General features: G+C 37.1%; 1 protein-coding gene across 1 annotated transcript in view; it reads right to left on the bottom strand.

Moving 5' to 3' along the window:
• EYS (eyes shut homolog) overlaps positions 1 to 26,204 on the bottom strand; it is an 867,458-nt gene that overhangs the window by 468,949 nt on the left and 372,305 nt on the right. Inside the window, exons 25-27 of the mRNA XM_040598785.1 lie at positions 15,304 to 15,475; positions 14,699 to 14,777; positions 496 to 695 (exon numbers count right to left, since the gene is read on the bottom strand). Coding sequence (XP_040454719.1) covers positions 496 to 695; positions 14,699 to 14,777; positions 15,304 to 15,475 — 451 coding nt within the window. The remainder of the gene's footprint in view (positions 1 to 495; positions 696 to 14,698; positions 14,778 to 15,303; positions 15,476 to 26,204) is intronic.

The following is a 26,204-nucleotide window of genomic DNA, read 5'->3' as shown; positions in this document are numbered from 1 at the left end:
AAGATAGCTTAATTTTAAGAGTTTCACTACATTACAAGTACATAAGCTATAATACCACAGGTATTTAGTCAGAAGTTTTAAACAGTCAGAGAATGATGATGATGATGATGATGGATCACAGGAAATTTCTTTGGAGATATGTCTGTACACACATATTGTAAAAACTGTCATCTAAATTTGATTGCCTATTAATGTTCTGTTTGAGTACACAACACAAGAATACATGCATATCCATAAACATAATGATTTTAAACTTTTTAGGGTCAGTTTACGTTAGAAGTTTCCACATATAATTCTGAAAAGCACTAGAAGGTAAGATAAAAAGTCCTGAAGTTAAACAGTAAACGGTTTAAGGCAACAATAGTTTTGAGCACTAGATTGAGCATCAAATCCAACTGAGTTCACATACTGCACATTATCAACAACACGGCCCTGAAATCTTAGCAAATCAATGTGTATTAACTAAAGCAGTTATACGACAGTATTCACACTAACCTGCAATGAAAAGATCTTCCAGGTCCATCAATGCATACACCTCCATTGTAACAGAGAACTGAGTTAAGCGTAGGCTCACTGCAAACATCAACATCAACTTCACAAAACCTTCCAGTGTACCCACTCAGGCAAGTACACACAAATGCATTCACTGCGTCTTGACAAGAACCTCCATTAATGCAGGGAGCAGATTCACATTCCTGAGGAGAGAAATAATAATACATGGGCTACACAGCTTAAAACGCATTACTTACTCATTTCAACAGCAAGTGCAAGAGAATGAATAAGGACATTAGAAAAAGTGTCTTGGACTTTTTTTTTATTGTCTGATAAACAACAGTCTCTAATTTGGGGCATTTTTGTTTATACAGAGATCCTTTGTTAACAATTCATATTCACTCTTGAAACTATGCTTGTTCTTACTAATCAGTCTTGAAGAAATGCAAGTATATTTTTTTATAAGCAGTCTTACAGCCGTAAGTATGTGCTTCTCACTCATGGTTCTTTTATTAAAATTCTGAAGCATATTTTTGAGCCACAGTTTAGACTATTACTCCTTTTAAGTTTTTATAGTAGGGCCTATTGCAGTGAAAAAAGCCACATTAGTAAGACAATTTTGGACAGAATAAAAAATCGCCTATATTAACCAACGCACACAAGCCTTTTATCGGTACTTCCTGATAAATGCTTTCTTATTACCAATTACTGCATAATATTGCAAATAAAAACATGTAGAAATGCTTATGTGTTCACCTAACAATTACCTCCGATAAAGCTAATGTGAAATCATCAAATTCAGACCATGCAAAGTAGCAGCAAATGAATGTTTCTCCAGAATTACAGGAGAGTTTATTTAGTGCAATTGCCAGTGCCAAAAATGTGGTTTTGCCCTTGAGCACAGAAACCTAGTTTTTGCCTGTATCCCAAAGGAGTTTTATTTTGCTGCTGCCACTAAAACAGTCTAGCTAAATCCAGTATTTTAAATTTACTCTCACACTCCTGTAACTTTAGAAGGTTTAATTCTTTAAGGCTATCCAAGGGCACTCAGATTTCCTGCAGGTACTACAGTTGCTTTGACAGAATGTAAATTCAGATATCAATGGGGAATTGTAAGAAAACAACTTATTTTCCTATAAGCTCTCCAGCTGGGTGTATATAGGATGATTTATTAGTGAGCATTACATAAACTAATTGAATTATACATCCCAGAGGAAGATAGGGATAGTTCCGCAGACTGCCAAAAAATCTGTGTCTAGGTTCTAGAAACAGTCCTTTGCTCTGTTTACAGAAATCCACAATATTTGCTTGGCAGTTACTGAGAATAAATACCAAGTTTGAATGGTGACAAATAATCCAAGCTAGAAGACTGAATGCTGTTCATCTGCAGATACATATGGGTCACTGCAATTTTTTGCCATTAGAATCAGATGTTTGCCAGTAGCAGAAAAGTAACGTATTTTGCAGTACCTCACTGATTATGAGGCCAGTTTGTCAGTTTGTCTGTTTAATTTTTCTCTTTCCTCTCTTCTCCTCAGTCCCATTTCTGGAAGAAAGGAGGTATACAGTGCTGTGAGCAAAAGGGAAGCTCTGTAACAGTCACTATACAATACACTCACACGATTCCTGAAGTTGGCACCTTTATGGCAACTAAAAATCTGTAGATCATGTTACAGAGCAGCAATGTGCACTCTGACCTTGATCAGCAATCCAGACCTGAAGCCAAAGGTAATTGACTTCCACTTCCTAGTGAAATCAAAGGGGAACAACCTTCCTTAAGAATTGCCAGTCGTTTTAGATTATGAATGTTTCAGGCACTGGCTTATGACATTCTTAATTCCTTCCTCTATTCCCTGCTATTTCCTCACCTAAAATCATGCTGCATTGTCATCTTAGTTGTGTCAGAATAATAGGTTAAAATACTTGTTAAAAAAACCAAAACAACATCATCAAAAACAGACCAAAACCCCTCTTGAAAATATTTTTGGAAAGCCAGTTGGCTAATTTGTTTCTCAGCACATGACCCAACATCAGTTATTCAGGTGTAACCTGGAAACTATTATGGAGGGGAGAACTATCTGAATATGACAACATGGGAAATTCTTAAGTCAGCATTGATAATTAGGAGGAACAGAAATCATTGAAGTCTGACTGAAAGTTTTAAAATCTATCTATATAGAAAAAAAACACAAAACGGGATAGGTTGAAAAGGAATCTGTATTTAAGAAGTAAGAATGCATCGCCTTTCTGCACAAGCCCTTTTGATAAGGCTTTTTAGAATGTTGTTTTCTAAATATATTTAGCTTGAACTAATAATGAATGCCTGTGGAAGCAGGAGCAATTGTCTTCAGAAATTTGTCCTTCATTAGTGTGACATCACTTCTTTTGAATAGCCTTTTGCAGTAATAGAGAGAAGAAGGTACCCATGATGCACGGCCTTAAGATTCCAAATGCCACAGTGGACACCAGTGTATTCAACCAAAGTAGGCAGAGATCAGTATTCCATTTTGGCAGACAGGGTATTTGCAAGTTGACTGAACGCGCTGGCAGCACAAAAGGACCTTATAGGTGGGACTTCTATCATTTTAATATTCACATCTGACAAGAAATAAATTAAAAAGCTTCAATGGAAGGTGAAGAAATAAGTATGAATGTACTAGGATCAGGAGTAGCTAACGCAGCTAGTGGCTCCTAAACAAAACTGCCAATACACCTATGCACAGCATCACCTACTCGAAGATGAAATCTATGTGCATAGAGCAAGTACTTCATTACATTACAACATTTATTCCCATAACAACTTTGTGTAACTTCTACTAACAATTTGCTCGCAATGAATGCTTAAAAAACCACAAAAACACACACAAAGAACAAAATAACAAAATGAAACTCCCTCCAAAAAGCACAAAGTTACTTTTGGTTCCTTGTTGGGGTTCTCGGCAAAATATTCATTTAGAAAGCAGAGGAAGTGCCGAGATCTCCACATACCACTGAGCAGTCGTGACACTGAAAGACTGAGGGGCAGTGACAGCTTTTGTCTCTGACATTTTTTCCGATTTCTCAGGACCTTCTAGAAACAGTGAGTACTCTTTTTTTTATTATTCGGTCACTTGTTTTATCATCCCATCAGATTTCTTTATTTCTTTCCAGCAACACTTTCATTTTTAGTCTCCTCTGAGAACACAGAAAATCTTGCCCTTTGGCTGTGGCCTCTCTGGCTCACTCGGGGTGTGCGCAGGAGACACAAGGCTTTCCTGTTCCTGCAGCCCTGTACAGGCTCTATGTGTGAGCTTCTCCCAGCTCAGCATCAGCCTGACCTCACAGGCCTCCCGCACTCTCACCCAAGCAGTAACACGCTATTCAAGCCTTGCAGATTGCTTGCTTTAAGAAAATAAATTGAGATAATTCAGGTATCTTTCTGGTGCAATCCTGTTAAAATAGCTTTACATGGCAAGGTTTTGTTGCCGGGGTGGGGGCTGCAGGGGCAGCCTCTGTGAGGAGGGGCTGGAGGTGCCCTGTGCTGGACACAGGCAGTTCCAGTTGGCTTCAGTGGACCCACCAAAGGGCACAGCTGACCCCAGCAGCCAAGAAGGTGGCACCTGTGGGAAAGTGTATTTAAGAAAGAGTAAAAAAAGATTGTGCAGCAGAACATTAGAGGGAGGAGTGATGAAAAAGTGTAGAAAAACACCCCTGCAGACACAAATGTCAAAAAAGGAGGGGGAGGTGGTGCTCCAGGCAACATCTACCAGAGATTCCCCTGAAGCCCCTGGTGATAACTATTGTGAAGCTGGTTGGCTCCTCCCAGCCCATGGAGGACCACAGGAGAGCAGATACCCACACTGCCCTATGTGAACACCATGCCAGAGGAGGTGGATGTGCCCTGAAGGAAGCTGCAGCCCATGCAGACCCATGCTGGACCAGGCTCCTGGCATGACCAGCAGCCTGTGAAGACAAGCCTGCACAGCAGCATGTTTCCCAGCAGGCTGGGAGAAAAGTGTGTTTCTCGTTGACAGTAAATTAATCATCCCCAAGTTGAGTCTGTTTGGCCTGTGACAATAAATGGCAACCATGACTAATCTCCCTGTCCTTATCTTGACTCACAAGCTTTTCTTATTTCCTCCCCCCATCCTGACCATGGGGAGTGCAAGAGCAGCTGGGTGGGTGCCTGGCAGCCAGACAAATTTATCTCACCACACCTGTTTTATTCATAGCCTGTAAAACTTTCTTTTCTGTTACCAGAGCAAGTAACCTGTCCAAACTGAGCTGTATTGCCTAGATTTCTCTGTGGCCATCATTGACCTCTCTCTTTTCCCTTTCTGTTTTCTAGTTTGTTCCCTTCCCAGGCAGCTTCAGACAAATCAGGGCTACAGTGATCCATCTCCAAGGAAAACAGGCCAGAAGAGCTACTCCTCAGGCCTCATGTTGCCAGATTCTTCCTGCTCTAAAAGGGTTTGTTCATTCTACTGTCACTTTTTTTTTTTTTTTTTTTTGGTAAGTGCCTTTTATTAACTTCAGTTGGGGTGCTCTGCTCATTCCTCACACATCGTCACGTCCGTAAATGATACCCAGTACTCACACTTTACAGCATACCAATACTCCCCAGCTCATCTTTTAAAACACAAACAGCTTCAGTAAGCTCACTTAGAAATAAATTACTTAAGAAAACAGAAAGTATACAATTCTGATTATTTGTATAGAGTTTTTATCAGCTTCACCAGTCTGACACACTTTATCCTCATCCAAATATCTATGACTTTTCTTATATCTGACCTCCTTAAAGTAGGAGGGCTCCCTTTCAGCAGGCTTTTATTTCCTGAGTGCTTTTTGCTGTGAAGCACATACTTTTCCCATTTTGATCTAACAAGGAATCCTTTGAGCTTGCAATGTGTTGTTAACAGGGAATGACCTTGGAAAAGATCTGAAAGTTACAGGACAAGCTATGAACATGAACTCCCATTGCAATGCTATGGAAAAAATTGCTAATGCTACCCTTAAGTTTTCAGAGAGGAGAACCATGACTTACACTTACCAGGTGATCGTTCCTCTTTTTATGGCTAGGGGAAACTGATATATTCTACTAAGTTCTAGAATCCGTTTATTATAAAGGATGTTGAAAAACTGGGAATACACAAATATTTAGGTATTAGATCAAATGTTTCACAGTAAGATAAATCTAAAAAAAAAATAACAGAATTTTTAGGATAGATTCTTATTTCAAATACATTATTACATCATGTATCTCATTTTCACATGATACTGCCAAAACCAAATAATATATGTGGGTTAAAGATTATTAGACATATTCAGGGAGTACAGGACTGTTCCTAGCTATTAAAAGCAATAATCACTGTGAGCTGTTTGCTACAAGGTTCCAGAACACTCAATATGCTTTAGGCAAACATAAGTTCAATGTGAGTATTAGCTTCCACTGGGCTGTAACTGAAACAAATATACAGGCTTCTGTCAGAAAAACAGAATGGTGAATTTCTGGCTTCATTTTTACTAAATTAGTGTTATGGTATATGTAAGTCCTCATAGATTTTCTTAGCATAGCAAGACAATTTAAAAGTAAAGTAAAAAAAGTGAAAGAATATTAGGATTTCTAGTTATACAGCTGTTTTAAGGGTAGACTTCGTTAAGAATCCTTGGTTCAAAAAATGCAAAACAAGATCCACTACATTTACTTGAGTGCAGTAACTTGTTATTTCTTGTTCTCTGAAAGTCACGGTGTAGTAAATCTTGTTTGTACTAGGAAGGGGATGACTATCCCTTAAGAGAGCCCACCTGGCACAACACAGTCCACTGGTTCCTCTGGCAGGGAATCACTCTGAGTTCTGGACCCTAGCAATGACGTAGAAAGGCACAGCACTTTGCTCATGGCATACTGCTCCCTTATCCAAGTCTGTGGGTCCATACTGACATCTGTCTTTGGAAATGAGGTCAATCTGCCCAAGAAATCTGAACTTTCTACTCATTGCACTGTATGATTTCCAAAGTCACAATCCACAGCTCGAAATAATTATGAAAGGACATGTTTTAGAAAGTTAATACAAATAGTGAAAATACACTATTAAAAAAAAAAAAAAGTGTCAGTTCAACACTGTTCCTTTAACCAAAATCTAGAAGTGCGTTTTAGAAGGTAGGATTTTGTTTTCCTTTTTCTACACAAAGGACTATTTTTCATTAGTCCTCCTTGGAAAATCTTATTAAGATAAAAACCACCATAAATGTAATTCTAACAACACTTCAAAATGTATTTCTATAAAACAGATTCAAGGGAAAAAAAATGTGATTGTAGATGTACTTTAAGTCAATTTTTGTTTTATATCAAAAAAGGTAATTAAAAAGTAGACTAATTCCGAACATAAATAACTCAAGCAAATCCACTATGAGGGGGAAAAAATCCACCAGAAATATGCATCAGCTATTTACAAATCTATCTTTTGACATACTTTATGTATGTGGTGCATTATACAGTCTAATCTCCTGTGAATACTTACAATATAAAGCCCTATTTGATTTCTTTGTAGGCAACTATGAAGTGATTAACTGTAAGGGAAGACTTGATGCAGAAAAAGATAGTGGCCTTAACCATCAATTCAGAGAGCAGAAGCAAGCATACCTGGTATTTGTGAGAAAACTGGATTCCATGTGAAAGTCACTGACTTGCAGAAGGCAAAACCAAACAGAGATTTAAAACTTGAGTTATATGGAGTTGAAAAGAAAGAGTTAGGAAAGGAATTCAAAGACAGATACTGCACCACAGAAGAGAGATACTTTCAAGAGTCATGCTTCCAGTTATTTAATGATAGGACTAAGGGAAAAATTATTCTCAGGTCAAAAGTGTAGTTTTTTGTGACAAACAAGAACCATGTGTTCATAGGATTAGAATAAAAAAAGCAGGCAGAAAGGAAATTAAAGTTGTAAATAAATGTCTAAATTTGCAGTATTACTTCATAGGAAAACTACAATTTAACATTCTGATAAGATTCCATAGTTATGCAAAACAGACATGGTTCAGTGCATTAGCTGGAAACGATGTATATGCATTTCAGTTCCTTTCAAAGATATTTTACTACAGTTTAATTTAATTTATCATGAGTGCAACCATCTGATGTAATTACAACTGCTTTTTAAGAGACCAAAAGGCCCAGGTTTCCTTTGCTAAGTTTAAAAAAGCACTTAAGTTTAAACTGTGTGGTTTGATTTTATGGACTTTTGCATTGTCATGGGAGTTCGATGTGCATTCTTACTTTGGGATAAATCTCAATAGTATTGCTACCATGTATAAAAGTCAGAGATTTACATTAAGAATTGATATGAATGTTCCAGATGTCTAATTCTATTTTATATTTAGCAAATCTATAAAAAAGTGTATCCTTCTAACCAGTAAAATTATTACTCTTTTTTTCTGTAATTTTTTTGTTAATATTATCACATATTTATACTGTTTAATTAGTAACTTCCCAAAGCTTTTTCATTTGTTGGATTAAATATACATGCAACATTGCGTGGAATGAACTGAGAAAACTTATTTCCATATTTTAGAATGTTGGGTTTATCCAGTGTCATTCAATTCAAAGTGAGTTCAACAAGACCAGGATATTTAACTTTTAAATTTTGGATTACGAACAAAAGGAGAAGAGAAAAATAATAAAAATAAATCTATTGTTTAGACCACAATACAGAGCAGGAACATACTGAATCAGAACCGTGCTCCATCTGGCCCGGTATTCTGTCTATAATAGTGGGGGAGAGAAAACCACTTTAGGAAAATCACGTGAACATTGACATTTTCTACAGTCTTGGTCACATGTATCCTTCCAGCAAGTAGAACTGTCTAATCAGACATGACAAACAGTACTCCCCTGACTGTTTAATTTATCATTCATTTATGGACCTGTTGTCCGTGACTTGCCTAATTTTTCTCAACCTACTAAGGGATCATCTGCCTCTCCAGCCTTCTGTGGCAGCAAGCTGCAGAGGTTCTTTGCTTCCTGCAAAAGCAAATACTTTTAATTCTTAAAAATGTTTCTCAGATTATTTTCATAACGTCCCTCAACTCTTTAACTACAGAATTTGATGAAGAAATTTTCCATTTATCGACCACTGCCATAGTTTTTTAAGCCTTAATTACATTCCCCTCAGCTTTCTCCTTTTCAAACAGAATAGTTTCAGCCATTTAAATCTCTCCTTACAAGGCAACTAATTAATACCTTTTTTGTTGCCCTTTGTAGATTCTCTAACTCTACTACATTATCCCTGAGATGCAAGTTCTAGAGCTGTGTACGGTACCAAACACGTGAGCCCATTCGTGTTTTACACACCGCTGAATATATACCCTCTGTCTTGTTACCTGTATTCTTCCTGATCATGCCCAGCATTTTTTTTCTCCTGTTCTGCACTGTGAGGGCACATTGAGACCACAGTTTCAGAAAACTGTCAATGATTGCACCAAATCTTCTTTCCTGAATTGTAACTGACAGTTCGGAATTCAGCTGTAGGTAAGTCCTGGGCTATTTTTCCCTAGATTATTATCTCACACTGCAGTTTATCCACCACCTTTTCACTTCTCCATTCTGTGAGGTCCTTCTGGCATTCCTCAAATGCAAACAATTCACTGAGCTTCGCTTGCTATGACCTTGCCCTGTCTGAGTGCCTATTTTACACATTTGTCATCAAGTAATTCCACCAGTTCCCTACTTCGCTTCCTGGTTTTGATAGATGTGAAGAGCTTTATATACCTTAGAGTATCCTTTACCAGGCACTTTTCAATTTGTGTTTTAGCTTGTTGAACTTCTTGCCAAAACTCAAACTAATGTGTTTTATGGGCTCTTCTGTTCTTTCCATTTGTTAAAAAGCCAAATTTTCCCTGTGGCAGCCTTTAGTTTCCTTCTCAAGTCATTCAGGGGCTTTGGACCACTTTGTGTTCTTGACTTGTAGCACACATTTTACCTGGGCTTTTAACATATTATTTATTAGCCCCTAGTCTTCTTGTAAGTTCCTTGTGGTTTTAACTTACTCCTTTTAAGTTATTTGACAATGCACCTCATTCTTACATAGTTTACTGAAATTGAATGTCTATCTGCTGGATTTATTTGGCACGTTCTTTCATGCTACAGTCATAAAACCAGCTGTATCATAGTCACTAATAGACATCATCTCTGTCATTAACACCTCTTGAACCAGATGCTGGTCTTTTCAGAGCCACACTGGACATCAGTCATGTCCAGATTTTAAGATCTGCCATTCTTAAATAGTGCTCTTCTACACTTGCCAGCATTTCCCAAGCATCTAGTTTAAAGATTCCTCTACAACCATTTTAATTTCCATTCAATAGCTCAGTACCACGATGATAAAGGTGCAATCCATTCTTGTACAGGTTCCTCCAGTTTCAAAAGCTTTTCCACTTTCAAATGCATTTGAATTGCTCTTGTCTATACCCCCATATTACTCAAGTGCTGGCACTGATCTCTGCCTGCCTCTCAGGTCTCATGTGGAACTGGCAGACTTTCAAAGCAAGCTAAATGCCTATCCTAGACTTCAGTTTCCTGCCCAGCCTGAATATATAAACTCAGGAACATCCCTCCTACACTTTCCTTTATTACTGGTTACCAACACAGGTCACAATTACGGGCTCCTTTCCAGTATACTGAAGTAATGGGTCTAGAAATATTGTGAGATCCACAATCTTTCCAGATGCAAAGCAGGTTACCTTGTATCCAAGGCTTCTTTGATGTCAGAAATGCAGTTACCTATGTACCTAATAATTGAATAGTCCCAGTTTTTAAGATATTTTCTGTTGCTACAGCATCATTGATACAAGAGCATATTGTGGTATCACTTGACAGGCTTTTCTTATGTAAAAGATCAGAAATATGCCTATCAGTGGAATGTCCTGAGGGCTTACCACTTTGGAGGTGAAACTTCTCTGCAACGTTCTTGTAGATCTCATCCATTTCTCTACTTCTCCAATATCTAGTCTCTATTTTTCTATTACTTCTCCATTTAATAAAATCTCTGATTCAGTCACTCTTACTTAAACTTATTACATCAGAGCCAGAAGGTCCGAAGTATTATGCACACAGAAATTTTCCTGTGCATGGGTAAACACAGATGATGTTGTGCTTTGCAGAATAAAGCAGGTATCTCCCTCTCCTGCTCTTAGATTTACCTATCTGCATCTTCAGCATAAGCCACATTATTTTTTGGAAGCCTACACTAGTTTAGTTTCTTTCAAGAAACTACTTACTTTACTCAACCCACTTTAGCTAGCAATAAGTAAAAACACTCCAAAGTGTGAAGAAGTTCCAGACAGGCAAAAACAAGAGCATCCAGCTCATCTGAGGCCCTTGAATGTTCACCAAAGTTTTTCATACATATATATTACACATACACAGAGAGAATTCTGGGGAGAGGATTCTACTCTCTGGCTTACCTATAATAATCTGTTAAGACCCAGTCACCACAGTCAGTAGCGTCTAGACTCACTAATGAAATGCAGATGTCCAGTTCACAGTTAGCTGAAAAGCTATCCAGATCTCACTGAATATTCACCACATTTTCACTGACTATAGTAAGTGCATAGACAATGAGCGTTCTCAAAGACACCTCAAGATAAGCAAGCTGAATCCTACTGTTCTTCCCAGTCAAATCACAAAATTATATTCCTGTCAAGTCTCGTCTTTTGTACAATCTGGCAAGTCCTGGTGAATAACTGCTTATTTGCTTGGACTAGCAGAATATTGTTGACTTCACATGTGAATCAGCTGTGGTGCCTTTGTATAGAAAATCAGCTGATTTTCCCAATTTCCCCCTTGTTCCTGTCTTTTATGAAAACAGAGATAAAAGATCAGTAAAACCAGACAAAATAAAGTCATTCTAGGATTCAGTCTGATCACAGCTTTCTATCAGATACAAGCAGAAGCACCAACAAGCTGAATATCCTCCTGTGTAAAGACTCAAAATGCTTTTTGCTCCCTTTTTGACAGCATGAGAAAATCTTAGCTGAGCATAGAAGCACAACTGCCAATGACTCATGAGTCATAACAAAAAAAAAAAGCCAAAGTAGGAAATAATGTCTGTTACTAACCATAATTACGATCACTGACCATATTTATCTATCTGTGTCTACCTATATCAGAGACAAAAGATCAATTTTAAGTTATATAAATTCATCTTACAATTTCAAAATTATGCAAATGTCAAAGGAATTCCTGTGTATTGCAACTAATTCATATAGTGCGTGTATTTTTTCTCTTACTCTTTCCTAAAAGAAATCCTTAAATGAAAAAGCAATGAAAATGTAGTACACAGGGACGTTCCAATATCCATCCTCCGCATTAGATAAACAAAAGTTATAGTCTATATCTATAAAGATATAAAGTGCTTATTTTTTTTCTGAAAGTATTAGACAACCCGATAAAGCCTTTAAGTGTATTTTCTCGCAAACTATACTGCAACACATGTAGAGAATGATAAAAATCTAAGACAAAAAATAAAAAAAATCCAAGTACATCTAAGGAAATATATACATATACACATAAATACATTTTATTTTTAAATAGGTTATTTGAATCAACTTAGTTGCTGACCTTCCCTGTCTGTCCAATACTGACCCAGCCACTCTCTTGCTCTCCCTCCTCAACAGGACAAGGGAAGAAAATAAGATGACAAAGCTCATGGGTTGATAAGGACACTGTCACATGCAAAACAGACTTGACTTGCAGAAAATTAATTTAAGTTATTGCTAATTAGAAACAGATTTGTGAGAAACAAAGACAAAACCTAAAACCACCACCGCTTTCCCCCTTCTTCCCAGGCTCAACCTCACTCCAACTCTTCTACCTCCTTCTTTCACTCTGAGCAGTGCAGGGTGGGTGGGGAATGGGGAGTGTGATCACTTTGTAACAGCTCCTCTCTGCTGCTCCCTCCTCCTCACCTGCTTTTCAACTGCTCCAGTGTGGGTGCTCTCACAGGCTGCAGTCTTGCAGGGTGAGACTGCTCCTGCATGGGCTTCCCTCCACAGGTCCTGCCCAGAGCCTGCACCTGTGTGGACTCTCCAAGGGCTGCAGGTCTTTCAGGGCATACCCACACGGGGTGGCGGGGCCCTCCACGGGCTGCAGGGCAGGTATCTGCAGGGCCACGGTCCTCTCCATGGGCTACAGGGAAACCCCTGCTCTACCTGCTGGTTCTCTCCAGCAACTGCAGGGGAACCTCTGCTCTGGCACCTGAAGCACCAACTGCCCCCCTCCTTCTGCACTGACCTTGGTGTCTGCTAGGTTATTTCTCACTCCTCTCTCTGCTAGGTAGCATTTTTTACCCTTTTTAAAGTATGTTTCCACAGAGGCGCCACCACCTTGGCTGCAGGGCTCAGTCGTGTCCTGCGGCTGGTCTGCTGGAGCTGACTCGAACAGGCTGTGTCCAGCACGGGGCAGCCCCCGGCCCCTTCTCTCAGAGGCCACCCCTGCAGACCCCCCTCTAAACAAAACCTTGGCACCTACACTCAGTGCAGCTGCATAAACCGTAATACAAAAAAATGTACCTTCAAGTGAAGAAAATACTCAAGTATATTTACCTGGATTAGTTCCTGATTATTTTTTTAAACAAAGGAATGGCTGATGTTCATCTAGAGCAAAACAATTACAGAGCATATCCATATAGATTACCCAGATGTGCCCACCCCTACAGAGTCACAAAGCCTTGTTGAGCACTGTAAGGCTTGCAGAGGCACGATCTATGTCTAGGCAGGATGAATGCAGTGATAGAGCCTTTAAAAATATGACACTTGCAGCACACTCTAATCTGGGAATCACACTGCATGCAAATAGAATGAATATTAAAAAATGAAGCCATCACTCTGACAGACTTACCTGTCAAATGTGCATGTATATTGTTTCTTTCTGTGAATTTCTAATCTATGCATTTTCAAACACTTCCATATGAAATATGGTTATCTTTTGAACACAATTTTATACAGTTGTCTACAGGTCATTTAATCTCTCATTCTCTTAAAATGGAGGAATGTGTAAATCATGGATGCTGCTAGAGAAAATATTACCCAAGGGTACTCTGTATTAGCATTGGCAACAGCTGATAATCATAAAGATTTGCAATATCGTACCATGATGCACACTCTGTTGAGCTGGATTACTTATTTTCTGACTTTTTTCTGTAAAGGAAGCTGGAAGATAATATTCCAGCTAGATTTACGTCTTGTGTGAGACTGTCATGCATTTTCAACAGAAAAGTTATAGACCATACTTCCTTTACGTAATATGAGGTATTTTTAGTTATCTAGTACTTTTAGCTATATATAAAAAAATCATGAAAAGTCCCTACATGAATACTTAAGTTAAAAAGAAGTTTGGATAACATTTTGGAATGTGTTTTTGAGAATTCCGAAGCACAATATTAGAAGCCAGGGAGGCAGATATCTGATAGCAGACTTTTTAATAAGACCAAATACATTTAAAAGGATCATATCCCAAGATCAGTTTAAACTCTACTTGGTACAAAACCTGAAAAACTCTACGCTACTTCAATACTTTCCCCAAAGTGTGACCGACATTGTAAGGGCTTGTTATGCCACAACCTTCTACAAGTTGGTTTGCTGACCACGGGAATCTTCACAGCACAGACTCGCATACACAGACACCTTCTTATTGACAGCCATTCCTCATGATAACACAAAAATATTCTTGAACTTAAGAAGAGGAAGTAGGCAGTGTATTTTTTACACCGTGGTTTTATATAATAGAATTCTAACATTACCTGGATTTTGAAACTTTAAACATGAGTCATGTCTACTTTCAGTGTATAAAGCTGCACCTGGAGTTTTGGTATTCAAATATACAGCTAAGCTACAGCAAATGGGACTCACAGTGCAAATCAGGTAGTTATGTCATCCACACTGAACTAAGGATTAAATGATTTTCAGGTAATGTTGTTTTAGCTCGCTGTGGCTTTTCAGATTTAGCACTCACACTTCACATCTAAAGTTCTTCAGATGCTTTCTCAGTGGTCTTTTTTTAATGCAGTTTCATGTAATTAACAAATAGAGATTTCCAGAATGGATTTGAAACAACCAAATTTCTGTGATGCATTTTCAGTAAAGTGACCCATTCAGAAGTTACTTAAATAAAAATTACTTTCAAGCAGCATATTACCCTTTCTACTGTAATTAAAATAAAATTTGAAGACATACATTAATATTTATCTCACATCTTGAGCTGGTCCATCCTGATTCACAAAAGCATTGATATCCATCAATGAGATCTATACACCTGAAATATAGAATAGGGTTATTCAGATGAAGCTATGTAATTCTAGATTCAGCACTAGTAGTATCATTCCGTATATTTCAAAACAATGGTCTGGTGTAACCTACTGAAACCCATGTCAGTTTCAATTAGTTTTAATAATGGGTTTCAAATGTGTATATTATGGGTGCTGAGGGGTTTTATAAGGACACTGATTGTCATATTAAAAGACGTCTTCCCATTTAAATATGTTGGCATGTAACAGCTAAAGATTCGCTTTTAACTATATTAAACTCTAATTAATCCACATGCACTGAAAACTGGTTTATGCTAATGAATAAAAATGAAAGAGAAACTAAGATAATGTAACAGTATATTACATTAGCTTAAGCAGGCAACATCTGTCATCTTCAAGTGTGCTTGTACTCTTACTTTATGGAAGAGCATAATTAAAAGTATATTTATCAACCATCCTGTATCATTAAATCTTAAATATTACTAGTTACATACATTATCTTGGAGATAATAATAGTTAAATAAAAATAGCCACCTTCCATGAAGACAAGGATCTGGCAAGCATTCATTAACATTTATCTCGCAGTTTGTTCCAATAAAGCCTCTCCTACAATGACACTTATAGGAACCGATGTCATCAATGCAGCTTCCACTGTTGAGGCAGGGAGTAGACATACATTCATCTATATCTACTTCACATCTATCACCTGCGTAAAAAACAGAAGATATGACTAAGCTTTAAATTCTAAACTCAAACCAATTAACAGTTTATTTATTAATAATTCCAGATAAACTGCTTTTATTTACATACATTCTTTATATATTTCATTATATTCATCAATAAACAATATCCCACTGGAATTACCTGTAGGTGCAAATGCCGAAAAGAATGGTTATATTGCAATATATTACAGTGATAACAAATGTAATGGTGGCAAAGCAAAAAAGGCTTTGAGGGTCAACTTGCAAGCAAAACAGTTAAATGGAGAAACTGAAATTTCAAGACTTTTTTTTTTTTAACAATTATTAGAAAGATGAATAGCACAGCTTTTCTTTAAGAGGAATGCAGAATGAAAAGGATACATCTTGGTGGTGATCTAACTCTGTTTTGTCAAAATGGAATTAAAATGCAGGAGCTTTCAATAACTGATACAATACATAAAATTCTCTGAAAACTTTCTGAAGACCTTCATTATGAGAGATATAGTGGTGCACTTTTCTGCTTGTAATTTTCCTGCAAATTAGTGCCACACATCTTCCACCTAAGCATCTCAAAGTACTTTACAAAATACTAATTGATGTAGGGCTCTCTGTAGGCAGCTAAGCCCCACGCAGCAGGTTGCTCACCACTGCAGTGGGATCAGGGGAGAGAAACAAAAGGGCAGAAGTGCAAAAACGCATGGGTTGAGATCAAGGCTGTTTAACAGGTAAAGCAAAATCTGTGCATGCAAGCTAAGTATAATAAGGAATTCATTAATCACTTCCCATGGGCAGGCAGGTGTCCAGCTATCTCCAGGAAAGCAGGGCCCATCACGTTTAACAGTTACTTGGGAAGATACTAAAACTCCATGTGTTATCAACAACGTTTGCAGCACAAATCCAAAACATAGCACCATACAAGCTACTATCTACAAATTTAGCTCTATTCCAGCCAAAACCAGTACATTAGGGATAATGCAAGAATGTTCTCCTGATTTTTCAGGTGTGTGATCCAGGGGAGGTGTGAAGGAGAAAAAAAGAATGCTTAAGACAAAAGATCCTCCTCTGGAGCAGAGAAAGTGTCTACAAGTCAGAAGTTACACCAGTTCCTCTGGCTATGCATTTAACAACAAAAATAAAAGGCATGTCTTGCCTTTCTGTAATTAGGTATTTACTTAAGTATCACCATTTCAACTCAAACCTAGCTATTTTATACAAAAATGTGAAGAGTAAATGAAAAGTTCCTAGAGCCTTTTATCACTACTATGAATGCAAATGCTGGCAGCATTTTAAAGGAAGGAATTCAGAGCGAGGAAGCAGCACAGCGATACCCTAACCGTTGTCTAGTCCATGTGTGAATAAACGGCTCTAAGAGACAGCACTCGTGAGACTAGCCATCACCACAGCAGATGTGTTGTCTCAACATCGTTAAGGCAGGAAGATAACACCACTGCCACCGCAGAGATTTATCTATACATTGTTAAAGGCAGAAACTGACTGATGCCATGGAGCAATGGGGGAGGCTGGTCCTGTAAACTTAACCAAACCTCTGCTCATGCGCCCAGACCTGGGGTTGGGGGGATCGAGGTGCCTGGAAGCCCCTGAGGACCACCTGGTAACGTTGGGCATGTACACCATCATGGGGTGGAAGGTGTGGTTAAGCAGAACAGATTGTAACAACTGTATAAAAGAATGGAACCAACTAACACCGGACGGATCATTTCCCCACCAGACTTGGAAACGAATCGGACTGTTGGGACACATCTCCGGGGTGGTAGCTATTGCTGTGAACTCTTTCCTTCTTTCTTTCTTTCCTTCCTTTCTCTCTTTAGCTCTTGCTCTCTCTCCCTTTGCATTCACAGATTTATTGTTGGGCAATAATATTGGACAAATAATCTTGGCTCTTGACTCTGTTTTGAGTCTTAATTCTGTTCCCGAGAATACAAACAAAACCACGCTCCGGTCTCGGACTGGCATGCGACAACAGCCAGAGATCAAAATTAGGCATTTGTAATAAATCTATTAACATGCTACAAAGAGAGTTACTTTTAAGATCATGTTGAATGTTTTCACCCAGTGAAGCTCAATAGTGTAATATTCACATTAATAGGAACGTTAGGTATGTAAATATATTGTACATGCATGAGGAAATTGCTTTTTTTCACAATATATGCTTGGTCTCCTAATTGAGTCAAAGAGAATAAAACAACATTCCAGATTCTATTTTCAAGTGTGTGGCCTGAGCCCCAGCAGCCCTAGAGCACTGGTGTCAGGCTCTAGGCAGAAATGCATGACGGACTGGACTTGGCAGGTACCCCCACGACAATGAGCTGGGGGGGGGGGGGGGGCGGGTGTGTGTGTGCTCCTATGCAATTCTGCACCCGACCAGATACTGGTGCGCTGGTACTTGTTCTATACAAAGCCATATATTGGTACAAATTAGAAGGCAGTTCTGAAACCTGTTTAACCCCCACCCCATGCAAGTGTTCAGCAAAAATCTCTGATCATTCATGTTCCTTGGATACTCTTGCTCAGTGTCACACCCTCTTTACCACTGGTGCCTTATTTGATATCACTATATGTAGGAACTTAAAACTTTCAGAAATAGGTATTTGTGAACGTATTGCCAAAATCTAAATTCAGGAACAGAGAAAGCTAAGATAATCTGTCCTGTTAGAGAAGATCTAACTATCAAGGAGGCAATTCTCCTTGTAAGTCAGCATTAGGAAAGAAAATTCTTAATCTGCTCTTATCAAGGAATGCTTCAAAAACATTGGCAGGATGATAGTACTACACAGTAACATACTTCAAGTTCGCCCTACTTGCAACTCTGAAGTGATTATTTTTCTTGTATCTAAATGGTAAGGGCATCTCTATAGCACTGTACTTCTGTTCTACACCGTTACAAAAAACAAGGTCATTTCATGATTGTAGAATTTTTTTATTTTCCTGGACTACTTATCAAAGACTGTGAGTTTTAAAATGGGATAGTCCCAAGGTTAAGGATTTTTTGATAGATGAGTAATTCCAACCTTTGCTTTCATAACCAGCTGTATTTTCACTCAAACGTGCTTTCATTCCTACCTTTTCAACACTGCTGATCAGAAATTGTATTAGCTTCCCATGTGCGGGACACCAGAGTTGTTGGTGCAGATTACAGAATTTACCGTGAGTCGCCAGGGAGCAGTGGGGTTTGACTTAAGCGACATGCTTATCTCACAAAACAGACAGGACAGATGGGGTCTAATATTCAAATTGACTGTGTGACACCCAGGGTGAGGTGGGGGCCTCACAGCTCCATGCTGCTTCAGTAAAATCCAGAGAGACCCCTAGACATCTGTATCGAATTCCCCGCGCTGTGCTGAACTGTCGGGCCCCACTGGCCTTTCAGAGCTGACAATCCTTGCTAAGGGCCAGTCAGTAACAGTAACTGACTTAGTCCCACCTTGCCATGAGTATAAATCTGGAATTTAGAATCCTCTGTTTTGAGGATGAGAACTCCAACTACTGGATGGATCAACAGGCCTGGACCTCCCTCTTCCTCATAATGCTTACCATAAGCTTATCTCCTCTATCATAAGACTTGCACCTCTGACTACGTTGGATGTTACCTGGGAAAGCATTGTTAACAAAAAGCACTGAACTCAGCTCCAGCTCAGTTTTTGCAGTAAGTGCATTTATCAACAGCAGCTCTGAATTCATTCTATCTGTCACCTTAAGAAATCATCTACCTTTTCAGCTCTGCAAAACTCTTTCAGTGGAAGTCAGAGTGCTCTGACAGGGAAACATTGACTGGTGAGTGGCTGTGCACATATAAGCCTTTAGACCTAAACTGTTGACCAAGCTGGAGGCTCGGACCGGATCTAACCACACTGAGACTCCTCTCTGAGACCGAGTTTAAAAAGCAAGTGGATCCCTTCTGAACCTTGTGACTCAGCGGGAGGGCTCTTTCCCCCTGGCCATGCATCAGACTCATACCCATAATGTGACACAATGCAAACAAAAAAGTCTGTTTTCCCTTGAAGTCTTACTAATTTAAACTTACCAAATTAGCGAGAGGACATACTAATGAAATGGGTAGCACTAATGCACACAGACTGCTGCTGGGTTTTGTACTATGTACTCTTACTTACAATTAAACTCACTTTCATAGTTAAATCACACATATTACTTAGGAGGTGCAAATCTCTATTTTAAGAGTGAAGGGTTCTCAACTCAAATTAGTAATTTGCTTTTGATAATTATATATCTGAAAGCAATAACAATTTTTAAAAAAATTAGCGTTTTATGACTTTTTAAGGCAGATATTTCTGATCTTGAAAAAAGCAAACCCTAGAACAGCTCTGATCTTTTATTATTATTTCTAATAGTTTCCTTTATAAATAATCCAATGCAATTCATTCCTGCTGCTACCTTTCACTGCTGCTGTTTTCTATCCTCTGCATAGGTGTAATACATCCACTAAATGAAATAAACCTCAAAGTACAGTGTATTTTAAAAGACAGTATATTTCTAGTAAGATATTTAAGTATTAGTTATCAATATATCAGCAGCAGACCCCAAGTTCATCTAATGAAATTTGATTTGACTATAGTCAACCCATTAGAAGCTTGGCTGAGATACCTCAATGGCTACAGCCTTTCACTTAAAGAGCTTGACACATATTAATATATTGATTTGAAAAAACAGATTAAAAGTTAAAGTAATCATTGATAATTATTCCATATTCACATGTTCTTCCACTACTACATAATCTATTGAGAAAGAAAAATATAGTTCCTTTAGATGATTAACATTTTGTAATTAAATAGATTGTTTTACATTCCTGACCTACTCTTACTTATGCTACATTGATCAGCTACCTCAATGCCACTGAACAAGTTTTTGCCTGAACAGCTCAATGAATGCAATTGCAATGCAGTGAAAATCCATTACTTGATTATGGGAAAAGAAGACTCAGTGCATAAATTTAGTGTGTCAATAAATGATTACAAAAATTACGTTTCAAAACACAAGATATATTGAAAAAACCATATTTTATATCTTCACTTCATCCCTAGAAAAAACCTTACAATCTAACTTCAGGGAGTTATAAAAACAGGAATCATTGTGGTATTTCTTTTTTAAAAACAAAGGACTTAGAATTACATACTCAGAATTACCAAATTGTGGCTAAGTATTCAAAATTTACATTATATAAAGAGATTGTCCTTTCCTGTAACTTGAAAACTTAAACTTAAACTAGATAAGACTTAATATATTTAATAGTCACAATAAAAGAGAACATCTCAGTAAACTGCCATAAAAGTGCAATCCCATTTGCAACAGCACTTAAAAGAAAACAAAATTAATAGGTTACTTCCACTGAAGTGCCCAAATACTTACTGCATTGATTTGGAAAAAAACCCTAATTTGGTACAATTTTGATCAAAGTGCAAATTACAACTAGTCGTACATATTGTTAATGCAAAGAAATGGTTCTCTCTTGTATGGTCTCATGTTTTTTGTAATGGCCTACATACCTTCTCTTGGACAATCCAGCAAAATATTCGTAACAAATTAATGAAAAAATACATTCTCAGAAAAATTACATAGATTTAAGAAAGTAACTATTTTTTATATTCTAGACTGTGTATGCTTATATAATATTTAACAGTTGTAAAATTATTTTTCTACAAATATCTAGTTTTGTGGAAATGACAGTGGGCGGAATGTACCTACCCATTCCTCAGCTTCTATGTGGCAGTGAAGAGAGCAGAATTCAGATAATATTGTGTTAGGGAAGTCAGAATGTAATACATCTGAATTAATCTTAACAATTGTAAAATTAAGCAGTCAGTGTAAGATAGGAGTCTAAACTCACTTTAAAATGGACAAGAAGAGAAGCACCTTCAGAGTGGTCTACATCATGTCTTGGACACCACCTACCTTGAACGTCCTAAAAGTGGCGATGACTGCAGAAGGAAATGAAATGAGTAATTTGCACTAGCTGCCTAGTTTTTCAAGGACTAAAATTGGGGGTATTAAGCCTATTCATAGAATCAGCTGTAAAAGTCATCATCCATGTAATGGAACTTGCTCCACATTTTCTAAATCTACACTTTGTTGCTGTTGTGGTGGTGGTGTGTATAGGGGGTTTTGCAATACCAGCATAAATCGTGAAATAATATTTCCTTAAATAAAATTTTTCTTCTCAGCCTCAGTTTTCCCACTCCTTAAGAGTTCAGAGAGAGCATATCACAGTAGTCTCCCTTTATTTCTGTCCAAAAACTGTAAAAACCTGTACAACACCTTTTACAGACAATCTTTACTTAAGAGAATGCTTAATGTCACAAAGGACCTCTAATCTCTAGGTGTACCTGAAACACAGGGACCAAAATTCATTAAATAATGTTCAGGTAGGGAGTAACATCAGAAGCTAGAGAAATGCAACTTCGTGCTTAGCTTCTTTAAAAAACAGGTATCATGAGATGCAATTAAGATTAGATTCTGCCAAGACTGAATCTGATGGGGAAACCAGAAATGCCTTGTGGTGGTATCTCCATATTCTGCCCTTACTACGAAAGCTTTAGCAATATTAGTAGGCAAAATGGACTTTTTTAGTCCTTCCAGTGTTAAATGTTTCAGATACGTGTAGAGAGAAAAAGTCCATTTTGTCATTCCCACACTAAAATGAATTAAGGAGATTCGCTGTGAATACATATAACCATGACAGTAATTACTGGTCCAATAGGCTTAAAGATGAAAATGAACACGTGTAACAGGAAAAATAATTAAATACAAAATAATTTAATAAAAAGAATGTAATTTTGAAGTATTAGTTCTAACAAAGAAAATAACTTGTTTGATAGTAGGAGCTAGTTCAAATGTTCTTGCTAAAATGCACTAACTCAAAATATTTTTGATAGTATTTTTATTAAAAATAATTTACATTCAGATGCTAAAGTTTTGTCTTTAAATGCAACACCCATATTCTAATACTCTCTGAACAAATCAGGTCAAATACATCCTCAGCATTAATCTCTTAGCATCACTGGATTAATACATTCTGATATGAATAAACATTTTCATTTAAATTATTTCCAAGAGAAAAATGTACTAAATTTGTAATTTGTCATACTGTAGACACAAAAAGACTAGCAATTGTTCATGACAGTAACCTAGACAGCCTGTCATTCTCTTCCAGTGTGACTGTCATTTAATTTGAAACCTGCCTTATTTTTCAACCCTTCTTGAAAGTATGAAAACTTTTAATAAAAACAATCTTGCTGTATTATAATAATTATAATAAACCAAACATTCTGCGAAGCTGGTTTAAGAGGCAGACTATAATACCACAGAACTAGCACATTACTTAAAAACATCACCTGTAAATTGTTTCATAGCTCTGAGTCAGATGCATTACGGGCCTGAAGACACCTCTTGGAGCTCTGCTTTGCAAATTTGTATTTACCATGCTAGAAATAACGCCTCCATGCAACAAAGAACAGGGAAAAGTACCCCACATCTACCGTATTTGGGGGATTACTGAGAGTGGCCACCCAGGGGCTCCCCTGTGTGTCACAGTGCTGCGGAAGGCAAGGAAATGTCAGCAATGGGAGAAGACAAGAGGATGGAGTAATAACAGTAACACGAAGATGTATTCTCCCACTCCTTCAAATCATCCGTTCATGGGAAGGATCAGTCTGTCTCGCACCTTAATAAAGAAAACTCAGCAGCCTTTTCCAATGCCCTTTTTCAGTTCAAGTTCCTCCATTAATTGGGGATGCCTTAGCCTTTCTTGGAGGGCTTCTTCACAATTCCACGCCTACACCCTGATCTAGAGATTGGCACATCCTCCATCAGGACTTTCATCTTTTAAACTGTAAACCCAAATCAGAAACTACTCTTCTCTGCCTTCAAGGACTTTTCTCACCAATGTCAGATCTAACCCAGAATCCCTTCCTCTTCTGATCACTGAGCATTTCTTCTCAGCCTTCTGTTACGAAAATAATTGTGGTTTTGGCCTTCTTCCCTCAGAAACGTATCCCCCCAATATCCAACTGAGTTTTAATAAGCTGTAGTGTACCTTACAAGCTGAAAAATGAGTTATTAGACTTCATCCTGCAAGCATTTCGGCACAGGAAAGGAGGAAGTTTGGAATGGCAGCAGGTCCTAGAAATTATATTTTTTTTTGGCAAACTCTCCTAGTCAAAACCTTAAGCTCTCCAGGAGCTTTCTCCTTGCAACAGAACAGGGCTGAAAGCAGACACTGTGAGCATAAGAACGGACCATGTAACAAACACCTCTGAGGTGTGATCTCTGAAATGCACATGCACTCTTGGCTATGCTCTCTTTAAGCTTTCATCCTACTACTAACAGGAACAGCTCTGAGGTTTTTCTACATGTTTTTGTATTTTGCCTATGACTGATGTATTCATGCCAAGTCCTGTAGTTTATGCAATGTACACAATTATCTATTTATCTTAAAATTATCCATCTATTCAACTTCATTACTTTAAGGCAATTTTTGAGTTGGTTTCTTTACACCGCATGCACATAACTTTGAGGCAATTGACTTAACACAGAAAATAACTTTATTTTTTTTTACAAGAAAATTTCTGTCATAATCTCCAGATCCTCCCTTCTTGTTAAGTAAACCTGAGATTTTCATGACATTTTGTATTCAGATGTTTTGTGATTGTGTTACATTTCTCAGAGTAAAAATACTTCCATTTTTGAAAATACAGTATATATTCTGGTTTGTTTACTACTTAGTGGATTTAAAAGAAGACATATTATAACTTGTATATATATTATAAAATAATACAACATTTATATATCAAATATAAAATCAATTTGTTCAGACTAAAGACTGAGGACAATGATCATTTATAGACCTTTTTAGTTCTTTTATTTCTAGGAGATGATGAAGAGATTCGAAGGCTGTTTCAAAAGATCAGAAGTTCACAATACTAAATTATGGTAAGTGGCTAGTATGAAAAGAAAGGAAAAGAAAGAAACATACAATTTTGTGTAAGACTGAAGTCAAAGATGTACTAACTTGAAAAGAAAAACAAATGCATGATAAAAACCAATCAGTTCCTGAGGGTGTAGCTGAAAATGGAAAAGAGCAGCAAATTAACATGGTATATTAATTTATATATGATACAGAAAAAAAAAGTAGAGCCTTCTATGGTAACTGAAAATTTAATATACAGTTGAAAAGAGAGAGAGCTGATAGAAAAGGAGAGATGTCCTTTCAGAATTACTCAGCAACACCTAGTTCTTATCTTGCTGAAGTCAATTTTAGTATCAAATATTATGATGAATACTGAAAACTACTTGCCACCATGCCATGAAATAGCATAGATAAGGGTAATCAAAAGATCAATTAATAATTTATCATATTGAAGTATAAGACGGACATTAATATATAGCCAATAATGAAGCCAATTGTATGTATATGTATATATGTATATAAAAAGATTGTACAGCATAAGTCTAATGAATAAAAATATTGCTCAACTCAAACATGAGCAGAAATACTACACACCATATTGCACAGTATATTTGAGTTACAGGAAAAAGTTAATTGTTTGTTAAACAATTTCAGCATAAGAGTGTTATACCCCAAAAGAAGTAAAAAATGAAGAGCAACAATATCTTCTAACATGTCTATGTATCATAGAAATTGTGAATAATAATGATAATGATTATGAAAAATCTCTACATTTGTAGATGAATTTCAGGTCCTATTACCATACTTCTATGAACTTACAGAGGTTTAATTAATTTTACTTTTTTTAAACTTAGAAGTTATTTTAGAAATCATTGTTCATCTAGCAGTTGTCCTCATTACTGTTATAAAACCCAGGAAAATATAACCATAAACAATTATAAATTATCAACAGAAAATTTTGGAAAACACTAAAATATTATATTTAACACTGGTATTTATTTACAGCTTGAAAATCTTAATTTGGACAGATAGAAAGTATGTATTCAATTGTGTTCCATCCTGATCTTCATCAAGAATGGTAATTGATCATTCTTAGCTGACATTTTGCACAAGAGAAAAAAAACATGAAAACAATACAGAGCAAAAATTTTATCAGCCGAGTCATTTGGGATCAAAATCAATATAAACTGGCGTATGGAAAAATAATGTAATAGCACCTCATAATTAAAGCAAAAACAAGCTGGGATGTGTACTAGGTAAAATTCAAGTATTATACCTAGTACAGGAAAATGTGGAAGACACAGCTTGAAAAAATATGGTATGAAATAAATCCTACTGGCTACAAATTTGTTTCCACAGCTTTTCAAATAATTCCTATAATAAATGCATTGTCTGAATACACATATGTACAAAACCACATTTTAAATAAATGTTTTAGCCTCCTAAGACTACATCTTTCTGCAGAATTTGTCTTTCGTCCTAATAAATTAACTGATACAATATGCCCCAATCATCATATTCTAAAACAACCCTCTTACAAATCTAGAAATATGTTCTCTCTTAAAATTAGCAACTGACTGCAAAGAACTAGCACTCATTTTGTCACAGTGACATTAATGTCATGAACAGCATAAGGTCCTTTTTACATCATTTTAGTATTGCCTCATTCAGCCTGGTATGAGTAAACAAGCTGTAATAAAATTTTTCTAAGTATGCTGCATGTAAAACTAGGGCTGATAGGGTTGCTGAGCTTGTTTTTGTTGATTTCATCTTAAGAAAGATTTATTATATAGTAT

The sequence above is a fragment of the Falco naumanni genome, chromosome 6 (assembly GCF_017639655.2).
Source record: "Falco naumanni isolate bFalNau1 chromosome 6, bFalNau1.pat, whole genome shotgun sequence".
Taxonomy (NCBI): domain Eukaryota; kingdom Metazoa; phylum Chordata; class Aves; order Falconiformes; family Falconidae; genus Falco; species Falco naumanni.
This window is presented reverse-complemented; position numbering and strand designations above follow the sequence as displayed.